The following is a 25,006-nucleotide window of genomic DNA, read 5'->3' as shown; positions in this document are numbered from 1 at the left end:
GTGCGGCACGTGCCGACTGGACGTCAAAAAAGAGTGCCATGCTGTCATGTATCACACGTCTCTTTTTACCACGCAGTGTTACTGATAGTGACATCTCTTTTGCTCAACCCTTGGTTTCTCTATTGACTATTCCGCTTGTCAATTAAAGCACAATTTTTGACAGTATTAAGAATCTTAATGTTGGTAGAACTGAGACAATTTTAGTCTGGCAACACTTTTATAAAAAAACAATTTAAAAACATACAAATGAAAAATCATCTGAAATTGTTTTGGATTTGGGAAGCAGTGAAAGAAGCGAATTCTTATCTAAATATTTCTTTGTAATCCTTTTAGTTATAACTATACACAATTTCGTTTTTGCAAATTAAGTGCTCTTTTAAAATATATAATATCGTTATTTTGTTCGCGACTGGTTTGTGATAAATATAATTTGTTGTTTCGGATCCGAGAAGACGTTCGCTGGGCGTAAAAGAAAATGGCGTGTGCTACACTAAAAAGGAGTTTCGACTGGGATGTCTCCATGTCTCAGACACCCTCAAAGAGGCGAAGATGCGCCCCTATTTCTAAAAGTCCCGGAATTAAAGTAGAACCGACAACGACAAATTCCATATTCGGAGAAAGTGTATGTGCTTCAGCAAAATTATCCCCAGGTTTGTTTATATTTTATATATCTAATAGAATTCCTATCGCTGACTCAACAAGAAATCAGATATCCGAGTTAATTATAGCAGGAACAACGCTAGCTGCAGAAAAGGTATACCTTTAATTTATGCTTTTTTTAACACCTTTAAATTATTTTTATAGTGTCAGAGCGAGATGGCTGTAAACATATGTGATACGTCCGTTATGTTATTTTGTTAATAAAAAATAAAGAAGCCAAGCTTCTCTGTAATGTATGCAGTGCAATGGCAATGCACTTTTACCATTTATTCTGATGCCTGTTCATTCACTCTAATAAATGAATATGACAATGTCAATACTGAAAAGAGGGTACTCATGAAGATGGGACCATGTCATTATGCTGTTGGGTATGCATAGGTTTATGTCATAGTACCTATTACCACCTACCAGCTTACACGCTGAGTGGTTTTAGCTTGATAGGCCCATCATCCTTGGTTAGTTTTAACACAAAGAAGTACACATTGATAGAGTTGTAAACAAAGCAATTTGAGATTTTGCTATTGTACAAATTACTGGTAAACTTATATAATATCTATAATAATTCTTAGATATAGGTTTACAAATTGAAATCAAATAATAGGCAGATTTTTTACTGTAAATGCTTTGTTAAAACTAAATGACCACTAATTACTAAACTGAACATATAATTTATCTAAAAATAGAACATTTTTAAATATCCACTCATTTGATACTTAGGTATTGCTAAAACAGTGCCTGTAATTTAATTCACAAAGTCAAATACCTAGGTAATTACATTATACACAAGCATTTATTTGTAATACACTCCGGACAAACCTTCGTGGTTTATGGAGAGTATATCTCAAACGTCTTGTATGATTTATGAAAATAAAGGAATAAATAAGTAAAAAAAATTTAGTTTTAGTTATTTTATGAATTAAATTCTTTCCTTTATTACTTTCAAACATAAAAGAATGTCATACCAGTGTGTATTTTATAGAAATGTGAAGTTGTTATACATTTTAAAGATTTTATTCCTTACATATAACAACCTCTGTGGCTCAATTGTTTGAGTGTGTGGCAGCTCAAGCCGGGGATCGCGGGTTCGAATCCCACCGATGGAACAAAAAGTTTTAAATGTTCCCGGGTCTGGATGTGTATTAAATATGTGTATGATATAATAAAAATCTTAAATATATGTATAGTATAAAAGTATTAAATATATTTCCGTTGTCTGGGACCTGTAACACAAGACCTTCAGGTACTTAGCACGGGGCCAGACAGACGTGGTGTATAGCGTCCATAGATATTATTATATAATTACAACGTAAAATAATAATAGTATTTTAAAAAGATAAAACCCACTTAAAAATTGTGAATCGATAATTTAGAATTAAAATTCTATATCTCAAAAACTTGGCATTGATTTTACTGAAACTTGCACTAGTCCCTAAGTTGAGCAATACATAGTACAATGAAAAAAGAATTGCTTAAATCACACTTATCGTTCCAGAGATATGGGAACACAAACATAAAACATACATACTTTTGAAATTTGGCACATTTGCTCAGATGCTAATATAGACTAACATAACATACGAAAACTGGGCAGTTCTGGGAATATTACATGTAACATATGCGTCGAAATGATAACTCCCTTTTTTTAATAGTAGGTTACTGCATATTACTACTTCATGTAACCTTGCATATATGTAGAGTCAAAGGCTATATATTATTATGTTATATATTTCTTTAGATTACAATACAAATTTTTCCTGTTTTAGGTGTTCTGGCAGTAGAATTTTTACAATAAATGTAAAATTCTACTACCAGAAGTATTTTTAATTAAAGACTGTCTTATATATTTTGTGAAACAAAAAAATTTCAGATATTTTTGTACTTTTATGATAATTCTGTGTAGCTACACATAAACAATACCTTTTGTAGACAAAATTCCTGTCTGAAGATTGACTAGAAATGGTATCTCCCTATTGCAGGATTATTATCATAATATATTTGACATAATATTATGTTTTTTAAATGTTTTAGAGCGTCTCCTCAAAGACTTGTGCGATGAGATGAAACGGCTGCAACGCCGTCGGCAGCTGAAGCTAGCCTCTGGTGCTAATGCCTCCTGCTCCTCCTCCAGTGGCAGCGAGGGGGACTCCTCCCCCACGCACCACTCTTTCTCCACGAGCAGCAAACAACAAGTACACAAGGCACTATTCACATTCAAACAGGTAAGTATCTTTTAACCTTTTTAACACACTTTTCTTAGCTTAGGCTTAGGCTGTATGTATGTAATATAATATTTGAGCATGATTTTTACCTATCTCTAGTAGTATAATTAATTCGAAACTTTGCATATTTATAAAGTTTTAATGACAAAGCAATAATTACTTTCAAAAAAATATATATTCACAGCTGAATATATAACCTCCTCGTTTTTTGGAAGTCGGTTAAAAAGTGTTAAAATTTTATTTTAGCTTGATAATTGATTTTATGTACTTCTGTCTTTAGAATGTATGGAACATAATGTTATGTTCATTGTTCATATTATGTTATCAGTAAATAGTGGATATTATCCTCTATTTACTGATACTATCTCCATTTCACAAGTCTTTTGAATTTTCTTTGCTCTTTACAATCTAAGGTCAAATTGAAAAATCTCAAAATCTTGCCAAATAATAAAAGTAAATTTCTATCTATCCGCTAACCACTGCGTTCGACCTTAGACAGCTGGCAACCCAGAACCGTCCGAGGGCGCAGATAAAAAATAGTGTAGTGACTATTGAGTGACCACCCCCAAAATTTGAGGCTGCGACCGCGCCTGTTTAATTGCTTATTAGTTATTAAGTATTTTATTATTTCTTGTTAATATTTAATTGTTTCCACACAAGTTGTATTCATTTTTAAATTAAGTACCCAAATATTCAAATATATTTTCTTGTTTATGTCATGCTATATGACTTGCAAGTTTTGCAGTTTTAATATTTGGATGTTATGCAACATAAGCATAATTATTTGCCTAACATGCTTTAACCATGAATTTAGGTCAATCATTTGTATGGCATACAAAAAGTATGAGCCTTTATTAAGATATTTTAAACAATTTACATTAAACATTTTCTTTGGAGCAAAGTGAGATAAAACTTATATAATGTAAGATCATTAATAAATAAGAATTTATTTTATTAGTTTTCAGCCTTTGGTTTTAAGAATATTCTTTGTATTTAAAGCGCGTCACAGACAGAGCAGGTAATGTAAAGATGTATATTATAGCACGATACATCTCGATACATCTTTCTATAGAAATCGTCAGGAGACCACACACAACAGCTATAATGTATATTTTTACATCTTCGTATCTTAAGATACAGAGCTGTATGAAAATATACATTTATACTTTGATACATCTAAATACATCTCAATATATTTCTGTATATTACAATACATCTCTTCTCTTCATAGGATGTTCAAAAATTTCTGTGATTATATTAATCAGTGTGTAATGCGTCGAGTTAGCGACCGGTCGTGCTCCGCGTTACACACGCAGCAAAAGTAATATTTTTGCGAATCGCGCGGCACATTGCCGCTGCACGTGACCATGGCGCTCGTGGCCAACGAGTTGCTGGCGTTTATCCAGCACGCCATCGACACTATGGACGAGGTCAGCATCATGCAGATCTGCAAGTCCTCCTTCTCCAGCGAGGAGATTTGCAAGGGCAAGCAGCTGCTATACGAGACGCTCGGACAGAGCGCGAATATGCCGTCGCGACGAAGAGACGGAACGGAAAGGAGCGTGCAGGACATCATCTCCCTGCTGAAGCAGACGGATCCTGATGAGGTGCCGGCTTTTGTGGCAAAGGAGCTCCACAAGCTGCCACCCGTCACATTGGACCACGTCGACGTCGTCAGCCTACTGAAGGACATCAGGTTCCTGAAGGAGGAGCTGGCCGGAGTTCGAGGTAGATTGCAGGCATCAGAGTCTACGATCAGTGACTTACGTATTGAATTATCGCAATTAAAAAGTGGTAATTCAATATGTAGGTCACCTGATGCTGATGCCGCATTCGTCACTACTCGTCGTGGCGCGCAAGCGAGCACGTTTAGCCCGTCAGCATTATCATCGGACGGGTCAACGAACACCGCCGCTGCCGCCCCCGCCCCCGCTCCCCTCCCGGTTGCGCCGACCCCGAGTCCTCAGGCGACTCAGAAAAACTTTGCGACTGTTGCTGGTCGCCCCGCACCTCCCCCGCGGGCGAAAACTAATGGGGCGAATGAGAGCCGCAAGGCTTCGAAGAGTTGCGAGACCGAGAACCGCAAGGCTACGAAGAGTCGCAAGGTGGAATCTTCTCGGCTTGGCAAGGACGAAGGCAGGAGGTGCGATGAGGAGGGCTTCATACTGGTGGAGAGGAGGAAGAAGCCCGCCGCCCGCAACCATCGCGGCACCGCACCATATGTACCTGAGCTGCGTCTGCGGAGCGAGGTCCCCGCGACGCCCCTGTACATATCCCGCCTGCACTGGTCCATGGAGGTCCAGGATGTCGTGGACTACATCCAGAAGAAGACGACACTGCGCCTGAGGGTCGAGCGTCTGCAGTCTCGCCACAAGGTTAACTTTAGCTCCTTTGTGGTGAGAGTACCGACGAATCTTCTGTCGACTTTCGAGGCGCCGGAGTTCTGGCCGATGGATGTAGTCTATCGGAGGTTCCGGGGGAGACTCCGGAACGAAGCGAGTCACGTCGCCGGCAAAATGTGACTGTGTTAGTTTTTAAGTATATATAAAATAAGGTATTTATAATATAATTATATGTATGTTAGATTTAAGGTATTTGTTATATGGGCCTCTGATGCCTGAATTAAATAAATGATTTGAAATGATTTGATTTGATTATATGTGTATGATAGACAGATACACACAGTGATGCCACTTGCCACCTTAGCACAGCACTTCACAGCAGGAACTGCAGGCAGTCTGTTCCCCAGAGCCTATATTTTCAATCAAATATCTTCAATCCACATCATTCTGTTTTTGACACAATATGTAACAATGCGCGCATCAAAATTACAATCCGAATCATCCTCTGATGAGCTATATAGTAAATGTAATAGCAAGTAACTCGAAAGGCCATATTATTACAACATTAAAAATAAGAACAGCCTGTATAACATTTTAGCAGCTGAAATGTGCGTCAAGCGGAGCGTTTAGCATTGAAATGTAGGGAAAGATATCTTACATTACCTGAGGGGTTAGTGCGAGTTTTATACGATCATACGCATCGAGCACGTTAACGCGAATTTATATGGAATCAAAGCAGCGCCATCTACTGGCTAACGTGGATACTGCTTTGATCCCATATAAATTCACGTTAACGTGCTCGATGCGTCGGATCGAATAAAACTCGCACTAACCCCTCTGTTGTGTGTGTGATACATTAATATAATGTAAAGCTGTACATCCCGGTATGTAATGTAATGTACGTTAATATACATTACCTGCTCTGTCTGTGACACCCTTTATACTTTCTTTATTTAAATTTTTTTATGTGCTAAACAAGTCTAAAATGAGTCTAATGCTAAGTACTCACATACGGTTTTGCTCAATAGTTTATTTAATTCCATCGGGCCGGCTCGAAGCGAGCCTTCGAGCTGTCAATTTTGAGGTCTACACGGTGGTTATTGCTCGATTTGAAGTAAAACTATCGAGCAAAACCGTATGTGATTACTAAGCATAAAAGTGCCAAAAAAAGAAATATGCATGTCCAAGGAATTGGTTGTTGGGCCACAGCCGCTTCTCTTGCAGAATTCTCTAGTTTTTGTATCTGCTCACCAACAGCGCTGTTTTGATCTTTCGAAGTTTAGTCTAGGTGACACTTGTACAAAAACTCACAACCAAACTTTGTTGCCCTCTACCCTCTAGTAAATTGAAAACTTGATCATATTGTGTCACGTTTCAGGTGCGTCTGATCTGCGAGCGCATGCTCCGCGAGCAGGAGGCAGCGCTGCGAGCCGAGTACGACTCCGCACTCAACAGCAAGCTCGCCGAGCAGTATGAGGCTTTCGTCCGCTTCAACATCGACCAGGTATGAATTCTAGAGATATAAACCTTACTGGATGATGCCCACCTCTCAGGCTAGTATAAATAGTCAGTACTTAAGATGCGACCGGTTTCAAGACGCGGTTTGGCTCTGTGATTGGTCAAAATTTTGACAGCCAACCAATCACAGAGCCTGAACCGTGTCTTGAGACCGAGATGCGTCTTGAGTACTGATTATTTATACCGGCCTCAGTTAAAGTCATTAAAGTCTCTCAGTTAAAGATGTTGCACGGTACATTTTTTCTTAAAACCATCTTATTTCTGCTGTTTAAATGTGAAGAGGTAATAAACATACAGGCAGATATATATATTTACAATATTAGGATAAATTCATATCATAGATGCTACGAATAATAAAAACTAAGGAAACTTAACTCCCATACTTCAACCGGCTCCTTTTCGAACACTAAAATATGACAATTCAGATTTTCGCCAAGGTCGTATCCCAGGTAACGTATCATAATATTGCGCGCCGGAAGACAGCCTGCGCGGTTATTGTCATCGTCATAGTTATGAAACAATAATTGTCAAAAGCGGATAGTATTATGCAGTATACCCCAAGCACATCTACTATCACGAAGAAACGAGCACATAATTATTATTTTAAAATCAAATATTTTCCTCTGATCCATAAGACATCGATAATAATAATATACATGTAATAATTATGAACAAACCTTGTTGTACGACTCGGGCGAATCTAAAACTGTCCGAGCACCTAGAATGACGTTTTGGAAATTAAAAACTTACGTAAATTTTGTAACTCACAATTTACAATAAAATTAAAATACTTAGGAAATACTTATTTGTTTTTGTCGATTGAACGTAATTTATTACATTATGTTTTTTTGTTTTGTTGTAAAAAAATCCGTAGCAAGAAATATGAGAATACCCATATCATCTTATAGCGCATTTAGTATAATGTCAGCCAGACCCTTAAATTTCGTTTATGATTAAATTGTTACATCTTGCATAACACTGTCCATGGCGACTTTGTAAAAATTTTGTAATTATGTTATTTTTTTATTATTGCACTTTTAGTTTAGAATAACATGTAAATTTAATAAGACAAACACAAAGACACCAGCTTAATTTTACGCAAATATCCTAACATCCAACTTAAATAAACCATCTTTTTTGAGTCGACAAAAATACAAGCAATTTAAGCATAATTTTAAACAATTCACTTACAGATGAAAGGTTATTTGTGGTTATTCCTATATTAAAAGTCGTATCTGTATGACTTCTGCACCATTTCACAGGGCATTTAGGCATTTTAACAACAATAATATTGTAAAAAGCTATGTAAAAAGGTAAAACGTAAGTAAACAAATAGGTAAAATGAGTTTGACAAAATTGTCATGTCAACCTGGTTGAATGTCACTCGAGTATACATACACGAAAAATGTGTACCGAACACATGCATAAATATGCATGTATTCGGGTCAAATTTTGTAGCCTTCTGGTGCACTTTTTTTGACGGAGTTATTATTATTCATAGCATAGATGGTAGTGCTCCATCCCAAGTCAAGAGAATTGTATACTGCAGAATGTAGGTGGAGTAGCTTTTAAACCATAATATTATGTTAAATTTATATTGCTCATACAGTTACTCTGTTGCCCCATCACTCACACATAAAATATGATTACCAAAAAAACTATTGTTTTTTTTGTTGTACTACTACTAGTGTTTTTAATTACAAATGTAACAATTCTCAATTCTAGGTGCAACGCCGGCCTCCACCATCCACCTGCATACCTTTAGGAATGGACACCGAACACATGCATCAAGATCTTGTACCCAGCTGTAAGTATTAGCTCCAATATACTTTGACATTGCCTGTGTATACTATAAGTAAATACACTACTTATAGTATACACAGAAAATATTATTATTGTTTAACTACAAATGCATGTAGATTGTAGGTACATGTTACTGAATTCTCAATTTTGTGTGGCTTCAATCTTAGAAAGCAACTTGTGAAAAAAGAATTTATTATATCCTTACACAATTATTATTATAATTATTAACTAATTCTTTCAATGGTTTGTGGATTAAAAATTAAAAAAATATATACACCCCATATATTTTTTTAATTTTTAATCCACACTTGGCTTATCCATGTTGCTGTCTGCATTTTACGGACAATGGCATCAGAAATAAGCATTAGCATGGTTTTTTCTCAACATTTCAGCTTGTATTCAGAAATGTTAATGGTGATTCTCATCTGTTTCAGATCTGTCGTAATGGCGTTTCCGCTTGCGTGAAATTGCAGATATATCAAGACAAACATATTTTGATATATGTGAAAATTATATGCGGGAATATCTAGAATATCCGAATGACTCAATATATACATTGTGATTGCGGACGGGACCGCTGCTGGGCAGACGCAGTATTACAGTGATATGTTCATGTAACTAACACTGAAGATTGTATAGAGGCTTGTAATTATAGTCTATGCTGTGAGACAACCCACAAAACTTCACTCACAAATTTCTATGAAGTTTTGTGACTCGTCATATAGCTTACATTCATTTACCATGCATGTTAAGTTTTAAGTGAGCCAGCAAATTTGACCAATGACGTTATATTCACTAAGAGCAATTCAGTTAGAATGCGCCATTGGTCAATTTGTAATTAACGCTGATTCACTATAAACTTAACTGGAATGCACTTACAGTTTAAAAGAAAAAGGCTAGTCGGTGGCGCATTTGTCAGAAAATGCGCTAAGCCACTAACAGTTCAAGCACAAAATGATATTGCCACAAACACAAACATTGTGTGTCCTGTTCCTATATTTATGTATTGTTTTCAAGGATGAAGGAGCCCTATATTATCTTCATAGTGTACATCATAGTAATATACAAATCCTAAATAAGTAATTAACGTAATATAATAGAAGTGAATCGATTTTTAAGTCAATACCTGCTTGAAACCTACCTAGATTTAAGCCATTCCTCTTGAGAGATATTATACTGCTATAGAGGTCATGGTGTCTTGAAGACAACATGAGGCAATTTGACGTGATAGTTTCATCAATGAAACCCTATAATACAGCAGAGTCTACACAAAATCACTCTGACATTGGCGACTCACTGAGGGCGCCATTACTAAAACTAATATTTTAAACACGAATTTATTTCCAAAAAAGACAAAGCAAATGAAAGTCGCTGACTTAAAAGTTGATTCGCCAAACAGCAGTGGGTCCCTGGGTTGTTCATGCCACGTTAATATAAATTAGCTTATAACGCTTTAGATAAGATTTGCTGGCATAATTGTGTTCATAGACTGAAAACCGTGAGCCGGAAGTGGCTAAGGCGATATGATATCCATGTTTTTTTATATTACGACGGGGGTGGCATGCGAGCGACTCGCGAAAGCCCCCCGGTTAGTCTTAAAGTAACTTACAGAAATAAATTCACACAGAGTGCCTGTTAATCCTTCTCATGTGTTGATTGCAAATTAGTCATAATTTTTTTTTGTTTTAATTTAATTTACTTTACAGTGTTGTCTACTAGTTTTAGTACAATTTTTCTTATATTATCGATGCAATAATCCTCCCATGTTAAAACATTGATGATTCTTAAACTAGTAAATATGATACAAAATTATGAAGTAAAAGTAAGTGTCGAAAATAAATTTGTTAAAATTACTCAAGTTTTCTTTCAGCGAATTATTTTAGACTACTGAGATCTAGGTGTATATTTATTTTTAAGTTATTTTATTCTCAGTTTCGTGTGCAGCACGAGTCAGTCCACTACTGAGCTGGGAATATCGTGTTTCGACCATCATTGGGCTTTTTTGTTTACTATTTTTAGTTAGGAAATTTTATTGAGTAAAAAACAGGATATTATTATGATTTTGTTACCAAGCAATTATTCAATAAAACAAATAGGATAGGTCTTTTTTAAATTGTATTATCAGCTCATTATTAGTAGGTTATTGGCGTTTAAGAACTGAAAATAAACTAGCTAAACACCACTAATTTGGTTTTTATTTAAATAACTACATTTTTAGTTTTTTTGTTATTTTTTCAAATATAGACTTATTTGTTATTTTACAGTCTAATATAGAATATAGATATTTCTTTAGTCCCTAGTCCCTACCAATATAAACTAGTAATAATGGTGACTGAGGCGGCGTAAGGCGTAGGCGACGTGGGCGACCGCCCACGGCCTTGCGGCGCCCGTTTTTTGAAGGATTTACGAGTTTTGATGTCCTCTTGCGTCATCCATTATGGGGCCTCGCAAGATTCATCTTGCCCACATCAATTAATATAAGTCTTGCCCCGTCAATGTTATCGTTATGGCCTGTATTCACTTTGATTAGCGTGAGTGCATGTGATTGTAATTTGTATTCTGTGATGTGATTAGTGATTAGGAGAAACAAAAGGACTTGCATTAATCAGTCGCTGTCCACACTACACTAGCTTGCTCCTGATTACTAATCACCTCACACCTGCACTAAACTCGTCATCACACAACGTAAGTTTTGCAGGACGTAAACGTAATTTCAGATTGAGATAATTTCTTGTAAATGTTAAGAATTGTTAAAAGTTCCAACGGAATATCATTGTAATGGTATAAAGCTACATAAAATTTATAAATGGCATTTTTAGACCGCTCTAATATGATCCTAATTTAATAGTGACGCCATTACAATGTTATTAACTGTCAGTGTCATAGGGACCAAGGTTCGCTAATCAAAGTGAATACAGGCCCTTAGGAACCATAATAACATTATCTAATTAACTAAAGAAATCCCAGTTCGTTCATCATTTAGAAAATACTTTCAAAAGTTATAGCTATACCTACTCAACCTGCGGCAGCATCATTGTAAGCCAACTTGAATATTTTGCCCACCGACAAAGTATAATCGGATGGTATAATCCGAGAGTTGACAACTTTTTAAAAATAGTTTTAAGCGCTTCAGTTGCTTACAATAATACCTGTAAATTAATATTTAATTCATTATTATGCCCTAGAATGAGTTAAAAATTATTTTAAATACTGAATTCAAAATATGTCACAAAAACGCGGCATTTTGGTCACGTGATCACGTGTGACGTCATCGTTCATGAAACAAAACAACCGTAGACAGGGCAAAAGTGAGTAACGGCGGTTCCCAATATTTGATCCTACTCTGGTTTGGCCCTACTAGAGATAGGAATAGCTCACATTAGACATTAGAGACATATATTTTATGTCAATTGTGAGCTATTACTATCTCTAGTAGGGCAAAACCAGAGATAGATCAAATATTGGGAACGGCCGTAAGTGTTTAACCTAACTGTCAATTTTGTTTTGACACTGAACGATGACGTCACTGCTTCAGATTGGCGTTTCCAATCACGTGACTTACAGTTAATAAATCCAATTGTTTTTCAATGTAAAATAAAATAAATCTATAATTATTTTTTCGTTATTTGTATTGTTTTAGAGTTTTTATCAATAAATCTATAAAATTTAATAATTATTTTAAAATTTTAAACATACTGTCAACTCCCGGATTCTGCGTGCACTATTTTTCCGGTGTAAAAATATGTTGGCAACTAAATCTAATTTGTTTTGTCCACTAATAAATCGCTAATTTTGAGCAACGTTATTTTTGCCCTTAAATTATTCTGGTTGCAGCCCGCGACACCAAAAACGTGTTTGTGGCACGTTTGTGGCCCGATAAAAAAAACTAAAAATGTTTAGTACCACTGAGTCAAAGACAATAAACACTGTCAAAGGAAGTCTAAAGTGGTGCCTGATAGACGAACGAACTAAAGTACGCGAGTTTTAAGTTCGCGAACTTACTCGGGTCGCGTCGGTGACACACGAGAATCGCTCACACTGGATTACCATGCACCCAGGCTCGCAGCTCGCGGCTCTTTGCTGACACACAGGCGATTAAGATCGTCGAGCCATAATTCCGCGTAGTTACTAGTTACTCGCACGTCTGTCACCCCCTTATGCGTGCGCGAATTGGGCCGCCATACTCGGGCGCTATGTGCCATGAAAACAACGCGGATAAATACGGCCATCTACACTCGCAATATTGGTATTTAATAATAATAATAAGCCCGCAGGGCAGCTTGTGGCGAGCTGTTGGGGAGTGGCGACCCCACGAACCCGAGTGCTCCCAAGGAAGCCCCTGTTCTCCATCTCCGGCTTGCCATCACCGGCCGGCCGGAGTGAACACTGACGGAGAATCAGGCCCTACCTCTGCCTTGCCTTAACCGGCCGGTCAGAGTGGAGTCGCAAGAGCTTCGGCTCAGAGGGAGAATAAAAGCGAGTGTGGATGATATTTGCGGTCGCGCGTCCTTTGTCGCGGGCCAAAAAACCGACACCGTAGGGGGAAAGCCGCGAACGCGAAGCCGCGAAACCCTCCACACTCGCGGCTCGCGGCCTTCGCGGGCTTTCGCACCGCGAGTGTGGAGCCCGCTTAATGTTTATTTTTCGGGAGTGCATCCGCTGCCGGCACCGTTTTCGAAGTTTGTCGAAGTCACGCGATGTTTGCTTAATAGGCTGCCAGCGTCTATTTGGCAAACATCGCTTGTCAAAAGACAGAATAATTATCAAAAACATCAGTCTTGAGCTAAAGGATTATGAAAAGTACAAATAATAAGGTCATAATGTGAGGATGCATATTTAAATATGATTTAAATGGTAGTGATGATGATGATAATAAATGTGATCTGCATAGTAGCATAATATTATAATAATATGTACTTATATGTATAATGTACATTTGCTTCTTTGAACAACGCTGAAACTCTCTAAAGTCTGTTCTTCAGTACCTTTGTTATTGGTTGTCCTCACTATAAAGCTGTATTAGTTCCAAGTACTCTCACTACTGCTATCAGCGCCAATATGGCGACTTTCAAACGTCATTTTTACATCAGATTTAGTTCTCTTCCCCCGCATTGGGGGCGCTGATTCCGCTACAGATAAGCACAAAAAATAGCTGTCATTTGAAAGGGTCATAAGCACAGAATACAATTTACAAATCAAGGAGGTCATAACTCATAAGTCCAGCGTACTTGGAGGTCGGTGGTTAAAACGAACCGAGGATTAAGTTTTAAAGTGCCTCTGCTGACTACTCGGGCCACACCCAATATTCTAGTAGGTAGTGACTGGCGCTAGACTGAAAAATGTAAGCCGGCCATTAATTTATTATTTATTAATGCGAAATCATGTTTGATGATTGATCATTTCGTTTTATTATTTTTAAGAAATGGGTCATTAATGACCAATGAATAAGGAAACAGATGGAGGCGACATAACTACAAAAAAGTGTGGCCGGCGCTATATTGCCAAGAACTAAACATGGCGGTCTATAGTGATGGGACACTCGGTTGATATTTGTCGAGGACATCGATAAACTAACATGTTATAAGTGAGCGTCCTGTTATATTATATATTATACTAGCTGTTGCACGCGACTTCGTCCGCGTGGTCTTCAGTTTATAGCACGCGATGTCAACAAAATTGGTGTCAAAAGCTTTTATAAAAAATACCCTGGTGGGGTACCAGGGTATTTTCATAAGGGTAAATCAAAACAGCTGTGCAGTGTGCATATAATATTTCATTTTTTAAAATTAAACTTTATATTTTTAATTTTAAAAAATGAAAATTTTAAAGCTTATTTAGCCCCCCAATTATACAACTTTACCCATAAACTATTAATTATATCATTGATAGGTTTAATGTTACGTCACTGTATATAATATAAAGTACTGACTTATTAAATAACGTAAAATAGAAATAACAATCGAAAAAAATCGTAAAAAAACTAATTAGTGTATGATGATACCACCTCTTATACCAAAGATGTTGGGCAAGCGTTAGCGCGATGTAAGAGACGCACGGCGCCATCTAGTATGAATTTTTGGAACTAAATTAATTTGAACAAATTTTCGTACTTTCACCCCCTTACAACCCTTTTTTCCAGTAAAAAAAAGTAGCCTATGTCCTTTCTCAGGCTTTAGACTATCTGTATACAAAATTTCATTACAATCGGTTCGGTAGTTTTGGCGTGAAAGCGAGACAGACAGACAGACAGACAGACAGAGATACTTTCGCATTAATAATATTAGTATAGATATAGATTGATATCAAAAATGATTTTTGTTATATTATATATATCATTTTTGCCTATTTTGTCTCTATGTGTTATAGTACATAGAGACAAAATAGGCAAATATGGTTTCTGTTTATATAGGAGCCTCCTTAATTTTAATAAAACAAATCATTTATTTTAAGTGTATTAATTATTATTTAAGTTGCCATTATTGATATCGGGCAAAAATTACCAAAAAATCGGACAAATACTAGTTGTACTCGCGCACGAAGTGTTTACAGTTTATTTTAGTTTTACCATCAATTATTATTATTATTAAAGTATGTGCACAACTGAGTATTTTGTGAACAATTCAAGTGCCTATTTTTTTCGCGATATATCGAGACCGATATTGATATTTTTTCAAATATCGATGTATCGATATATCGATATTTTCTTCCATTTTCGACATCCCTATAATACGACACTTTGACAGTTTAAGTACCTCGGAGAACCGGAACATAAAATGGCGGACCGGCCACAGTATTTTGATTTGGTAGAGACCATTATGCCGAGTCCACTTATAAAAGTCAATGTTAATGACCCATTACAGATTTTAAATGGCGACAATTTTTTGAGCGCAGTGGCAAAACACCTACAATGAGCAATCATGATTCTAATGCCGGCTCTCGACATAGGCGAACGCGTTGGCCAACGCGTCTGCAGACGCGTTGGCCCAATGTGTAGAACGGGCGTTCGCGCGTTGGCCAACGTCTAAATACCTACGGCCAACGCGCGAACGCCCGTTCTACACATTGGGCCAACGCGTCTGCAGACGCGTTGGCCAACGCGTTCGCCTATGTCGAGAGCCGCCATAAAAAAAAAAGTAGTTGACGTTTGCGTGCTTTGTTGATTTCTCTTGATTTACCAAACAAAAATTAATAATTTCTTTCTTTTTCTGCCATAAAAATATATTCGGATTTATTTCAAGGCAGCAGTAAACATGAGTATGGATACCACAAACAATGAGACTAGTAAACCTGTTCGGAAATACTACGATCGTACCAAATCTGACGACTTGCAAATCTCTCGAACTGATATGAATATGCTGATTATGAATTATTTAGTAACAGGTAAGTGCTTAACAACAACCAAAAAGGTTCTTAGAAGTTCATAATATATTGCTGGAATAAATTTATAATTCGGTGTGTGTCAGAGAGAGATTCGATAATGGTTTCACATTTTATCAGGCATACTTGACCCTGTCCGAATTGCTTCGTCATTTCTATCCTCTTACTATTAAAGAGATCAACAAAGTGTATATAGAAATCAGACTTATAAAGTGCCTTGTCCTTGTCTGCAAAGCCACTTTCACACATCCATAAACACCTTGTGGATCTAATAAGTAAACTAATTAGACACACAAAACATTATTCCAGAGGGTTTCAAAGAAGCTGCACTGAAGTTTCAACAGGAAGCTGGGTTACAGGAGCCAGCATTATGTAGCTCATTAGACGAGCGCATTATGATCAGGGAGGCTGTACAGAGTGGGCGCATCCCGGAAGCTATATCCATGGTCAACGCTCTACACCCAGAACTGTTGGACAATGATAGATACTTGTACTTCCATCTTCAGGTATGCTTGATGGAACAATCTTTTAGAACAGAATCATACTTTTACATACTTTAAATTATTTGCACACATTCCTGACTAAAAATGTCAATGCATGATTTGTTCAATATTATAGAATATAGATTATAATTTTTTCAGCAATTGCAATTATTGGAGCTGATAAGAGCAGGACGGGCAGAGGAGGCCCTGGCCTTTGCTAGTGCTACATTAGCTGAGGCCGGGGCCAACGACCGCAATGCTCTGACGGAGCTGGAGAGGTCACTGGCGCTCTTGGCCTTCCCTGATCCACATTCATCACCATTTGCTGACCTGCTGCTCCCATCTCACAGTCAGAAAGTCAGTATTCACTGTTATAATATTGTTGGTTTAGTGGTAATTTTTTTAACCCTAATAGCTTAACCTTCTAGCGGGCGCGCGCTATTTTGTAACGGCAGTGGTCACGCGTAACCTAAAAGACGTTGTAGGTGAATTTCGAAAACAAAACACTTTTCATTCATCATTATTTATTATTTCATAAATTTAATTATTACTCATTTTAAAAGTAATCAGTTCACCCAGAAAATTAAATGTATTTTTAGTAAAAACTTAGTTATAAAACCCTGTGACCCAAAGTAGCTTATATTGTGTGAACAGAGTGATCGGAATTTTCTTATCCTAGTTCAATTTTTTTTTCTCCATCTAGCAATAAAACTCGATGTTATCGGTCAACGACGACTTAGTTTTATAAATAAACATAACATTTGATTCAATTAAATAAAAAATGCATATAAAATTATAAGAGAGGCGCGCGGAGTCTTTTCGACGCCGCACAGTGTTTATTGTAGCCCAAAAAACGGACATTGTCTTTTTATTTGTTAATTCGAAAGAGTACTTAATTACAAATCCCCGAGTAAAACACCCAGGTGTCTCGCTTTAATAGTTTTTGAATTATCTCGAAAAGAAAATCCTAATCCCGCGTTCATAAAAAAGTGAAAAATTATTATATTTTAAAATTGTTTTTTTTTAATCTGTAGATTAGAAAAAAACTTGTGGAATAATACTTGTAGGACATACAAAAAGCTACATTATGAATCCTTTTTTAGTCGGCTATCATTTATGGGGGCCATGAAAACGAAGAAAATCGATTTTCAGTTTTTATTTTTTTCTGACTACACTAAGTTGATGTCGAAAGCGCATGTTACTTTAAAAGAAAGGTAATCATCACCACTACCAATAGTAAAAATACCAAATCCCTACCTAACCTAACCTAACCCGTGGAACTTTTGAGTTCTATAACTTTAAAAAATCCGGGATTGGCGGGATTCGTGAACTTTGTTTTTTTATTACAATGTTCGATCGTGTTGCCAACAAGGAACAAATTCTGCGAAGTAACTATAGTTATCAAACTCTAAAAAGTATCAATTTTCTAAGAATGTAATTTTTTGACAAAATATCTAAAGAAAATGCGTAAGAAGTTAAAAAATTGTATAGAATTTCTCCTTGTATAGAAATCATCTTATTTTTATTTCTAACCAATTAGAAATAAAAATAAGTTTTATTTCTGAGTATTTAATTACTTTTTTTCAGAATGTTACATGTTGACCTACCACCGGTTCGGGAACTAACCCGTCGAGAAGAATCAGCGTAAGAATCTAGCACGGGGCCACTTTTTCTTCTTCTTTTAGCCAAAAATTTAAAATTATTCTTTTAAAAATAGGATTTAAAAAATGTAAAAAATTAACATATAAGTTAATAGTGTGAGTCACAAAATTATGAAAAATATTCTTTTAAGGTAGGCTTGCTAGCAGCTACCAACTGCCTGTACCATCGCCCATCGCCTATAAAATCGTTGCATTTATGGTAGGCTTTAGCGAAAATAAAACGTTCATTTGAATACCTTTTTCCCCATTTGACCCATGGAAGAGTTTAAAGGCTTATAACTTTATTTTTTTCATGTAAGTAAAATAATATATTATGTGTTTAACATTTGCCCCTGGTAAAATCGAAGAACAAATTAATAAGTATAACTTCAGGTGGATAAGGTACCCGTTTTTTACGTTTTTGTCTGGAGTTAAGTTAAGTATGATAGTATAATTGTCATGACGTCAGCGTCGGTGTTAATTAATTAATTACTTTCACCATCGTCACTAAGCTATTGTTATTAAATATTATCATAGGGGCAGGTATAATAGGTATTAATAAGTTTATTACTTCAGGTGGATAAGGTACTCGTTTTTTGCGTTTTTGTGTGAAGTCAAGGTTTAAATGGGAAACTATTGGGTCGGATGACTCTAGCGCTCGATGGAACAAATCGGTCATAGTGTTTATCCTGGAATTTTTACGAGTGTAATGTTCCCAATCATAATAATAATAATTATACTATCATACTTTAAAACGATAAAAAGAAGCTTGATAACTAAGTTTTGTGGCTAATCCCACATTTTTAAAAACACATTTCTTTGGTATTCGAATTTCACCAGTGGTGAATATTGACGACAATTAATAATATACATGACGGCAACGGTGATGACGTGACACATGCATTGATTATATTTTTTTTACTTTAATAGCACTTACGAAATGCTTTAAGAAAATGTATAACATTTTCCTAAAGCATTTCGTCGAAATGTATGAAAAAAGTACATTTAAAAAAATTAGTACTTTTTAAGCTTTGGCAACTATAGTTACTTCGCAGAATTTGTTCCTTGTTAGCAACACGATCGAATAGTGTAATAAAAAAACAAATCCCGCCAATCCCGGATTTTTTAAAGTCATAGAAGTCAAAAGTTCCACGGGTTAGGGATTTGGTATTTTTACTATTGGTAGTGGTGAGTATTAACTTTCTTTTAAAGTAACATGCGCTTTTGACATCGACTTAGTTTAGTCAGAAAAAAATAAAAACTGAAAATCGATTTTCTTCGTTTTCATGGCCCCCATAAGTGATAGCCGACTAAAAAAGGGTTCATAATGTAGCTTTTTGTATATCCTACAATTATTATATTACATGTTTTTTTTCTAATCTGTACCAATTTTGAAATATAATAACTTTTCACTTTTTTATGAACGCGGGATTGGGATTTTCTTTTCGAGATAATTCAAAAACTATTAAAGCGAAACATCTGGGTGTTTTACTCGGGGATTTGTAATTAAGTACTCTTTCAAATTAACAAATAAAAAGAGGATGTCCGTTTTTGGGGCTACAATAAACACTGTGCGCCGGCGCCGAGATCAAAATAATTGAGCTCCTTGCTGCAAAGGGGGTGCGAAGAGTTAGGGCCTGTTTCACCACTTCCTGATAAGGCTATCTACCAATTAACTTGACAGATCAAGTATGGAGAATCTGTCAAAAAAGTTGTGAATAGCCTATTAGGCACTTTATCAGAAATGGTGAAACAGGCCCTAAGTGTAAGCTATTTATTTGGTAGATAGATAAATTATGAAAAGCTACTGAGAGAATTATACGGATTCAACGAGAAATATCCATAATATCAACGAAAATGTATTGAGGGGTGTCGATTCGACGTCGCGCGACCGCTTGAAGGTTAAAAAAGCTAGTAGGGTTTTTATTTTTTTTATATTTAAAGGAAAAGATGTAAGCAAAGTGATTATAATAATTAACTAAAATAATTTCATATTTTTTGTATTTATTTAGAAATTTACCATCTTTTACAGATTGCAAGTGAACTGAATGCTGCCATTTTGAAGATGGAGAATCAGGAGTACACAAACCCTAAGCTGTGTAGTTTGTTGCGTATGATATTGTGGTCCCAGAGCGAGCTCGACAAGCATAATATTAAGTACCCAAAGATGACAGACCTCGCTAATGCCACCATTGAACAACCAAAATGAAAGTCGGTCACATTCGATAAAAATTACTACTCTGATGATTGAATTACAGATAGTATAAACATAATTTAATAATATTAATATTTAAAATAAGTAGTTTATTTCAGTGACAAATGTAAGGGCAGAATTTATAAATTACAATAAAATGTCATAAGTATGTATTACTTATTTTTGGCTCATATTCTCTTGTCATGACAAACAAACTTGTAAAACAGTGATATCTTTATTTCAGAATCATATCATGTCTATTTACTTTACAACAAAGAACTCCAAGATCTATTCATAGATATTCATTATTTGCCTTTTAGTAATACTAGTCTCATTGTTCACATTCATCCATAATATTATTATAAACATTTTTTTAAGAATGTTTGCTCATATTGTCCACTCATCTTGTGTACTACAGCTGTAGCGGGGTATTTTTTTTTAATTTGCCCATTTACACCAACCACACCCTAACACTAAATCATTCCTTAAGTTTGAGAGTTATGTATCATCAAAAACATTTTTAGCAATCATTGTGTTTCTACAGAGTCCTTAGGGCTTCCCATAAAAAGCCTGATAGACGTACGAACTTAAAACACGCGGGTTGTACGATCGGGAACTTAGCCGGCTCGACGTCGGTGCCACTCGAGAATGGCTCACACTGGATAGGATACGAGTAAAATTCCGAGACGGCGAACTTGTGCGGCAATCTTTAAGTACGGTACGCGGTTTTTAGGTGACACACATGCGATGATCGTCGAGCCATAAGTCCGCGTACTTACTCGCACGTCTATCACCCCTTTAACCCTAATGAAAACTTAAGAGATACTTATAAGAGCCATTGGAAGGCTCTACATTGTAGAGTCTACATGTTAAAGCCAACGCTAAAACTCGCGCGGGCGCACGCTCTTGTGCGTATAAATGAAAAATAGTATGGGCACCGCAGGCGCGTGCGACGGAGCGCGGACGCGGGCGACGACGCTATCATTCTGTCTACTCTGACGCTGCCCATACTATTCCTCATTCATACACGCACGCAGGCGCGCGCGCGAGTTTTAGCGTTGGCTCTTAGGGTGCAGTTGATGAAATTGAGAAAATATAGTCTGTTTGCACACTTATAGAGATTTGATCTGAGCATAGAAAGATTAAGGAAAATAAACTTCATTCATTTTGATCTATAGAAATTGAACTTTGAAGTAAGATTTTTGTATGTATAGGTTTAGAAATAAATTAAGTGTTAATTAAATAATTGTTTTTATTGCTTTATCCTTTTCATTTTGTAAGAAAATCGGTATATTACATAATCACAGGATCATTGGATTTTATTTAAAAGTAATGGAAGTTCATTTAGCTTATATTCATTTAACAACTGTCACCAGCCTAAAACATAATCAAGGGCTTTAGAAATGATCCCGCTGGATCTCTGTGGTAGTGGTGCTGATGGGATTGGTGTGGGGCAGAGTGATCTGGCCGTGTTGGGTCTGAAACAATATTCAAATGTTTATTACTAATTTACAGATTTTTTTTATGCTCATTCTGAATAAAATAGGCATTTTCTTTTTTTACAATAATGTAACAAACTTAGAATTAAGATTCCGAGTGCCATTGCAATTCTCATACAAATGTAACACCAAGATCATTTCCCATACGAGAATATTTAGCATATTTGAGTTATTATTCAGCTTGAGATAGTAATTACCTATGTTCCTGTAAAAAGATTATCTGCAAAATATTTACATACCAAAAAATATGAACAATTACAATTTTGTATGTAAATATTATAGCAAATTGTTATGTTACAGTAGTATATTTAATACCGTTCTGAAACAGCTGTAGGACTGGACATTGTGGTGCGTGGAGGTTCTTTGCACTCGACCACACCAACCATTATCCCTGGCAGTATTTGACGACCATTGAGTGTCAACGCCCTCTCCTTTTCTGCCCTAGTTGCATATCTAATATGGGCCCAGTTGCCTTGAGTTGGATACTGCTTATCTACAAGGAACAGAAAATGATAAAAATATTATTGTAAGTTTAGGGATGTTAAAGAGTAATGTTAAATTATATTAGCTAAGCAAGGCCAAGCCAGCCAAATAGCACTTAATTATTATGCTTATGATTATTGTCTATTTATAGCGTTTCTTCCAGCGACCACATAACTCAATAGACGCCTAATGTTTTGATTTCCCTTAACAAATTATTGTGTCAATGCTAAGGTAAGCGACGCGGGGGGAGAGGTAAGAAATGCATTACGATTGGCCAATTCAAATTCACGGCATGTCATAAATCAGAACTAGTGATGGGAAGTACGAGAAGCGCTTGTCAAAAGAAATAAAAAAAACCAGCAGGTACATATTTATTTTAAAGTATAGAATGAAGAAAAGACTTTTATTAATTGTGGCAAGCTTCTAAAAATATACAAAAACGTCTTCGGATTATATTAAAAAAGTACCTATACTTACCTAAGTAGGTATATTTAAAAATATACTTTTTTTACAAATTATATAAGTATATTACTTTTTTTTAACTTTTAAAGGGCAAAAATTCTGTAATATTATATGATTTTGCGAAACTTTTATCGTTTACGCAGCACAATAGGAAAAATCACCCGATTTTGAAACATTCTTCATCGGTGCTCCGCTCCTATTGGTCTTATCACTCTTAGCGTGATAATATAATATAGGCTACAAAGGATATATTATAATAAAGCCTTCCTTGATTAATACTGAGAAAAAATTTAAATCGGTCCAGTAGTTTCTGAGATCAGCGCGTTCAAACAACAAACAAATGCTTTATATTTATTATTAGTATAGATTATTTGACTTACTAATTCCGCCACATGATTTCTAAGTCACAATAAAATTGATGGAAATTTTATTGTGACTTTTAGAAAAAAAAAAAGGTGTTCGCCAATAAAACTGCTTGAAGTTTTAGTGACTAAAAATCTTTACTTGGTTACTTTCTTTACGCTTTCAAGATAAGATTTCATGATTACTTCGCAACGCCGACAAAAACAACGCTCTGTGACGGGTAGATAGTAGTAGTACTAGTAGATGGATGGTTTATCCATATATCTCTTACTAAAATTGGCAAAAACAGTGTTGGTACTGCAGAGCTCAGTAATCGTCGACAATTTTTTTTATGAGATAAGGGGGCAAACGAGCAAACGGGTCACCTGATGGAAAGCAACTTCCGTCGCCCATCAGAAGAGCTGCAGGTACGTTGCCGGCCTTTTAAGAGGGAATAAGGAAGGGATGGGAAGGGAAGGGAAGAGAATAGGGTAGGGTAGGGAATAGGGGATTGGGCCTCCGGTAAACTCACTCACTCGGCGAAACACAGCGCAAGCACTGTTTCACACCGGTATTTCTCCGGTCGAGCCGGCCCATTTGTGCCGAAGCATGGCTCTCCCACGTATAGCTATACGCTATAAATTATAATCATTAATCAGTTGTTTAACAACAGTTCTACTCAAAATGACTTGAGCATATCACGCTTTGTTTCGATTAAAAAAAATATACCTCGGAAAGATAGTTGGTATCACATCACTAGTGACGCATGACGATACCGGAAGAAAGGATAAGCATTACTAATTTGTATTTGATAGAAAGGGATATGACTTATGTCAAATGCTTTCGTCATGGACTCAGACCAGTGTAATTTGAGCTCTGAATAAATTGATTCTTGACAGTAAAGAAATATTTTGTATGAAACGCACGAGATGTACATGGGTCACGGATGTGGTCGATACTAAGACAGATTTCGCTATCATTATCTAAAGTAAGACCTATAAGTCTTACATATTGTCTGAAAGTATTCGCCTTGCATTAGGCGTCTAGAGGCTATGTGGTCGCTGGTTTCTTCATTAGGCTGCCATGCCTTTGTGCTGTAAGCTAAAAATGCTAAAATGTAAACATTACATTATTTTGTTTTTATTTGCAAACAATATAAGTTTCTTACCAACAACAGCTCCACAATTACTAAATCTCGCTAGAACAGTGTTAGCGGCATTAGGAGGGAAACCAAACACAGTCACCCAATATTCATCTTGCTCCTGACAACCATCCTGCCAGGGTGCTGATAGAGACTGATTATTTACATTGTTCACATACGAGTTTTGCATCACAGAGTTGTTGGCACCTAGAAAGCTGTTCTCCTGGAACAGTGACTTGTTTATTGAGGGCTCGTTGCTTTTGATGGTGTCAAATAAATCTTCTATCGGAGGTCCAGTTTGTTTCATTGAGTATGACATGTTTGGAGATGTTGGCATGTTAGCAAACATGTTCTGCTGGTTGAACATGGCTTGCTGGTGTACAGACACGCTCGGCCGGTACAGCTTCTGCTCCGGAGTCGAGGTCTGTGTAGGGCTGGATGACCCTAAAGAAGAAAATTGGATAAGTCAGATAAGTAAGAAGATAAGTCAGACTGAAAGAATATAACCACAAAAATAACAATGTCTACATTGCTTACCGAATGCTAAGTTCCGTCCTTTAGTGGGTGATAAGCTGTTTGTGCGTGGGGACATGCCACCGAGAGGTGGTGGATTTATTTCACCTAGAAGAAACGGCGGTAAGTAGCCGACGTTGGGGCTGCTCGATGGTGAATGTGGTGGGCTTCCCAGTGTCATTGGCTCCATTTTATAAATTTACTGACATCAATATTTATATCAATATGTTGGAATTTTTTTAAGCACAAAATAATGAAAACGAGTAACGGGCAACGGCTAGAAAAAAAAAAGCATTCACAAGTTTCAAATTTTTGACTTTGACAATAAAAT

The 25,006-nt window shown here is 36.4% G+C and overlaps 3 protein-coding genes across 3 annotated transcripts; 2 read left to right on the top strand and 1 right to left on the bottom strand.

The window, feature by feature from the left end:
* The first annotated feature begins 242 nt into the window (after positions 1 to 242).
* On the top strand, positions 243 to 10,728 carry LOC121731118 (akirin-like). The gene is made up of 5 exons (XM_042120465.1): positions 243 to 650; positions 2,689 to 2,879; positions 6,600 to 6,725; positions 8,465 to 8,546; positions 8,977 to 10,728. The coding sequence occupies exons 1-5, from the start codon at positions 476 to 478 to the stop codon at positions 8,985 to 8,987; spliced, it is 585 nt and encodes a 194-aa protein (XP_041976399.1). The 5' UTR covers positions 243 to 475; the 3' UTR covers positions 8,988 to 10,728.
* A 4,959-nt stretch (positions 10,729 to 15,687) lies between these two features.
* Positions 15,688 to 20,404, top strand: LOC121731117 (glucose-induced degradation protein 8 homolog). Its single transcript, XM_042120464.1, has 4 exons — positions 15,688 to 15,922; positions 16,229 to 16,425; positions 16,561 to 16,758; positions 20,074 to 20,404. The coding sequence occupies exons 1-4, from the start codon at positions 15,793 to 15,795 to the stop codon at positions 20,248 to 20,250; spliced, it is 702 nt and encodes a 233-aa protein (XP_041976398.1). The 5' UTR covers positions 15,688 to 15,792; the 3' UTR covers positions 20,251 to 20,404.
* A 1,065-nt stretch (positions 20,405 to 21,469) lies between these two features.
* LOC121731115 (nucleoporin Nup35) lies at positions 21,470 to 24,962 on the bottom strand. Its single transcript, XM_042120462.1, has 4 exons — positions 24,700 to 24,962; positions 24,190 to 24,606; positions 22,050 to 22,227; positions 21,470 to 21,713 (listed from the first exon to the last, which is right to left on the bottom strand). Exons 1-4 carry the CDS (start codon positions 24,863 to 24,865, stop codon positions 21,605 to 21,607), a joined length of 870 nt encoding a protein of 289 aa, XP_041976396.1. The 5' UTR covers positions 24,866 to 24,962; the 3' UTR covers positions 21,470 to 21,604.
* Positions 24,963 to 25,006: the final 44 nt, after the last annotated feature.

This window comes from Aricia agestis, chromosome 10 (genome assembly GCF_905147365.1).
Source record: "Aricia agestis chromosome 10, ilAriAges1.1, whole genome shotgun sequence".
Lineage (NCBI taxonomy): Eukaryota > Metazoa > Arthropoda > Insecta > Lepidoptera > Lycaenidae > Aricia > Aricia agestis.
This window is presented reverse-complemented; position numbering and strand designations above follow the sequence as displayed.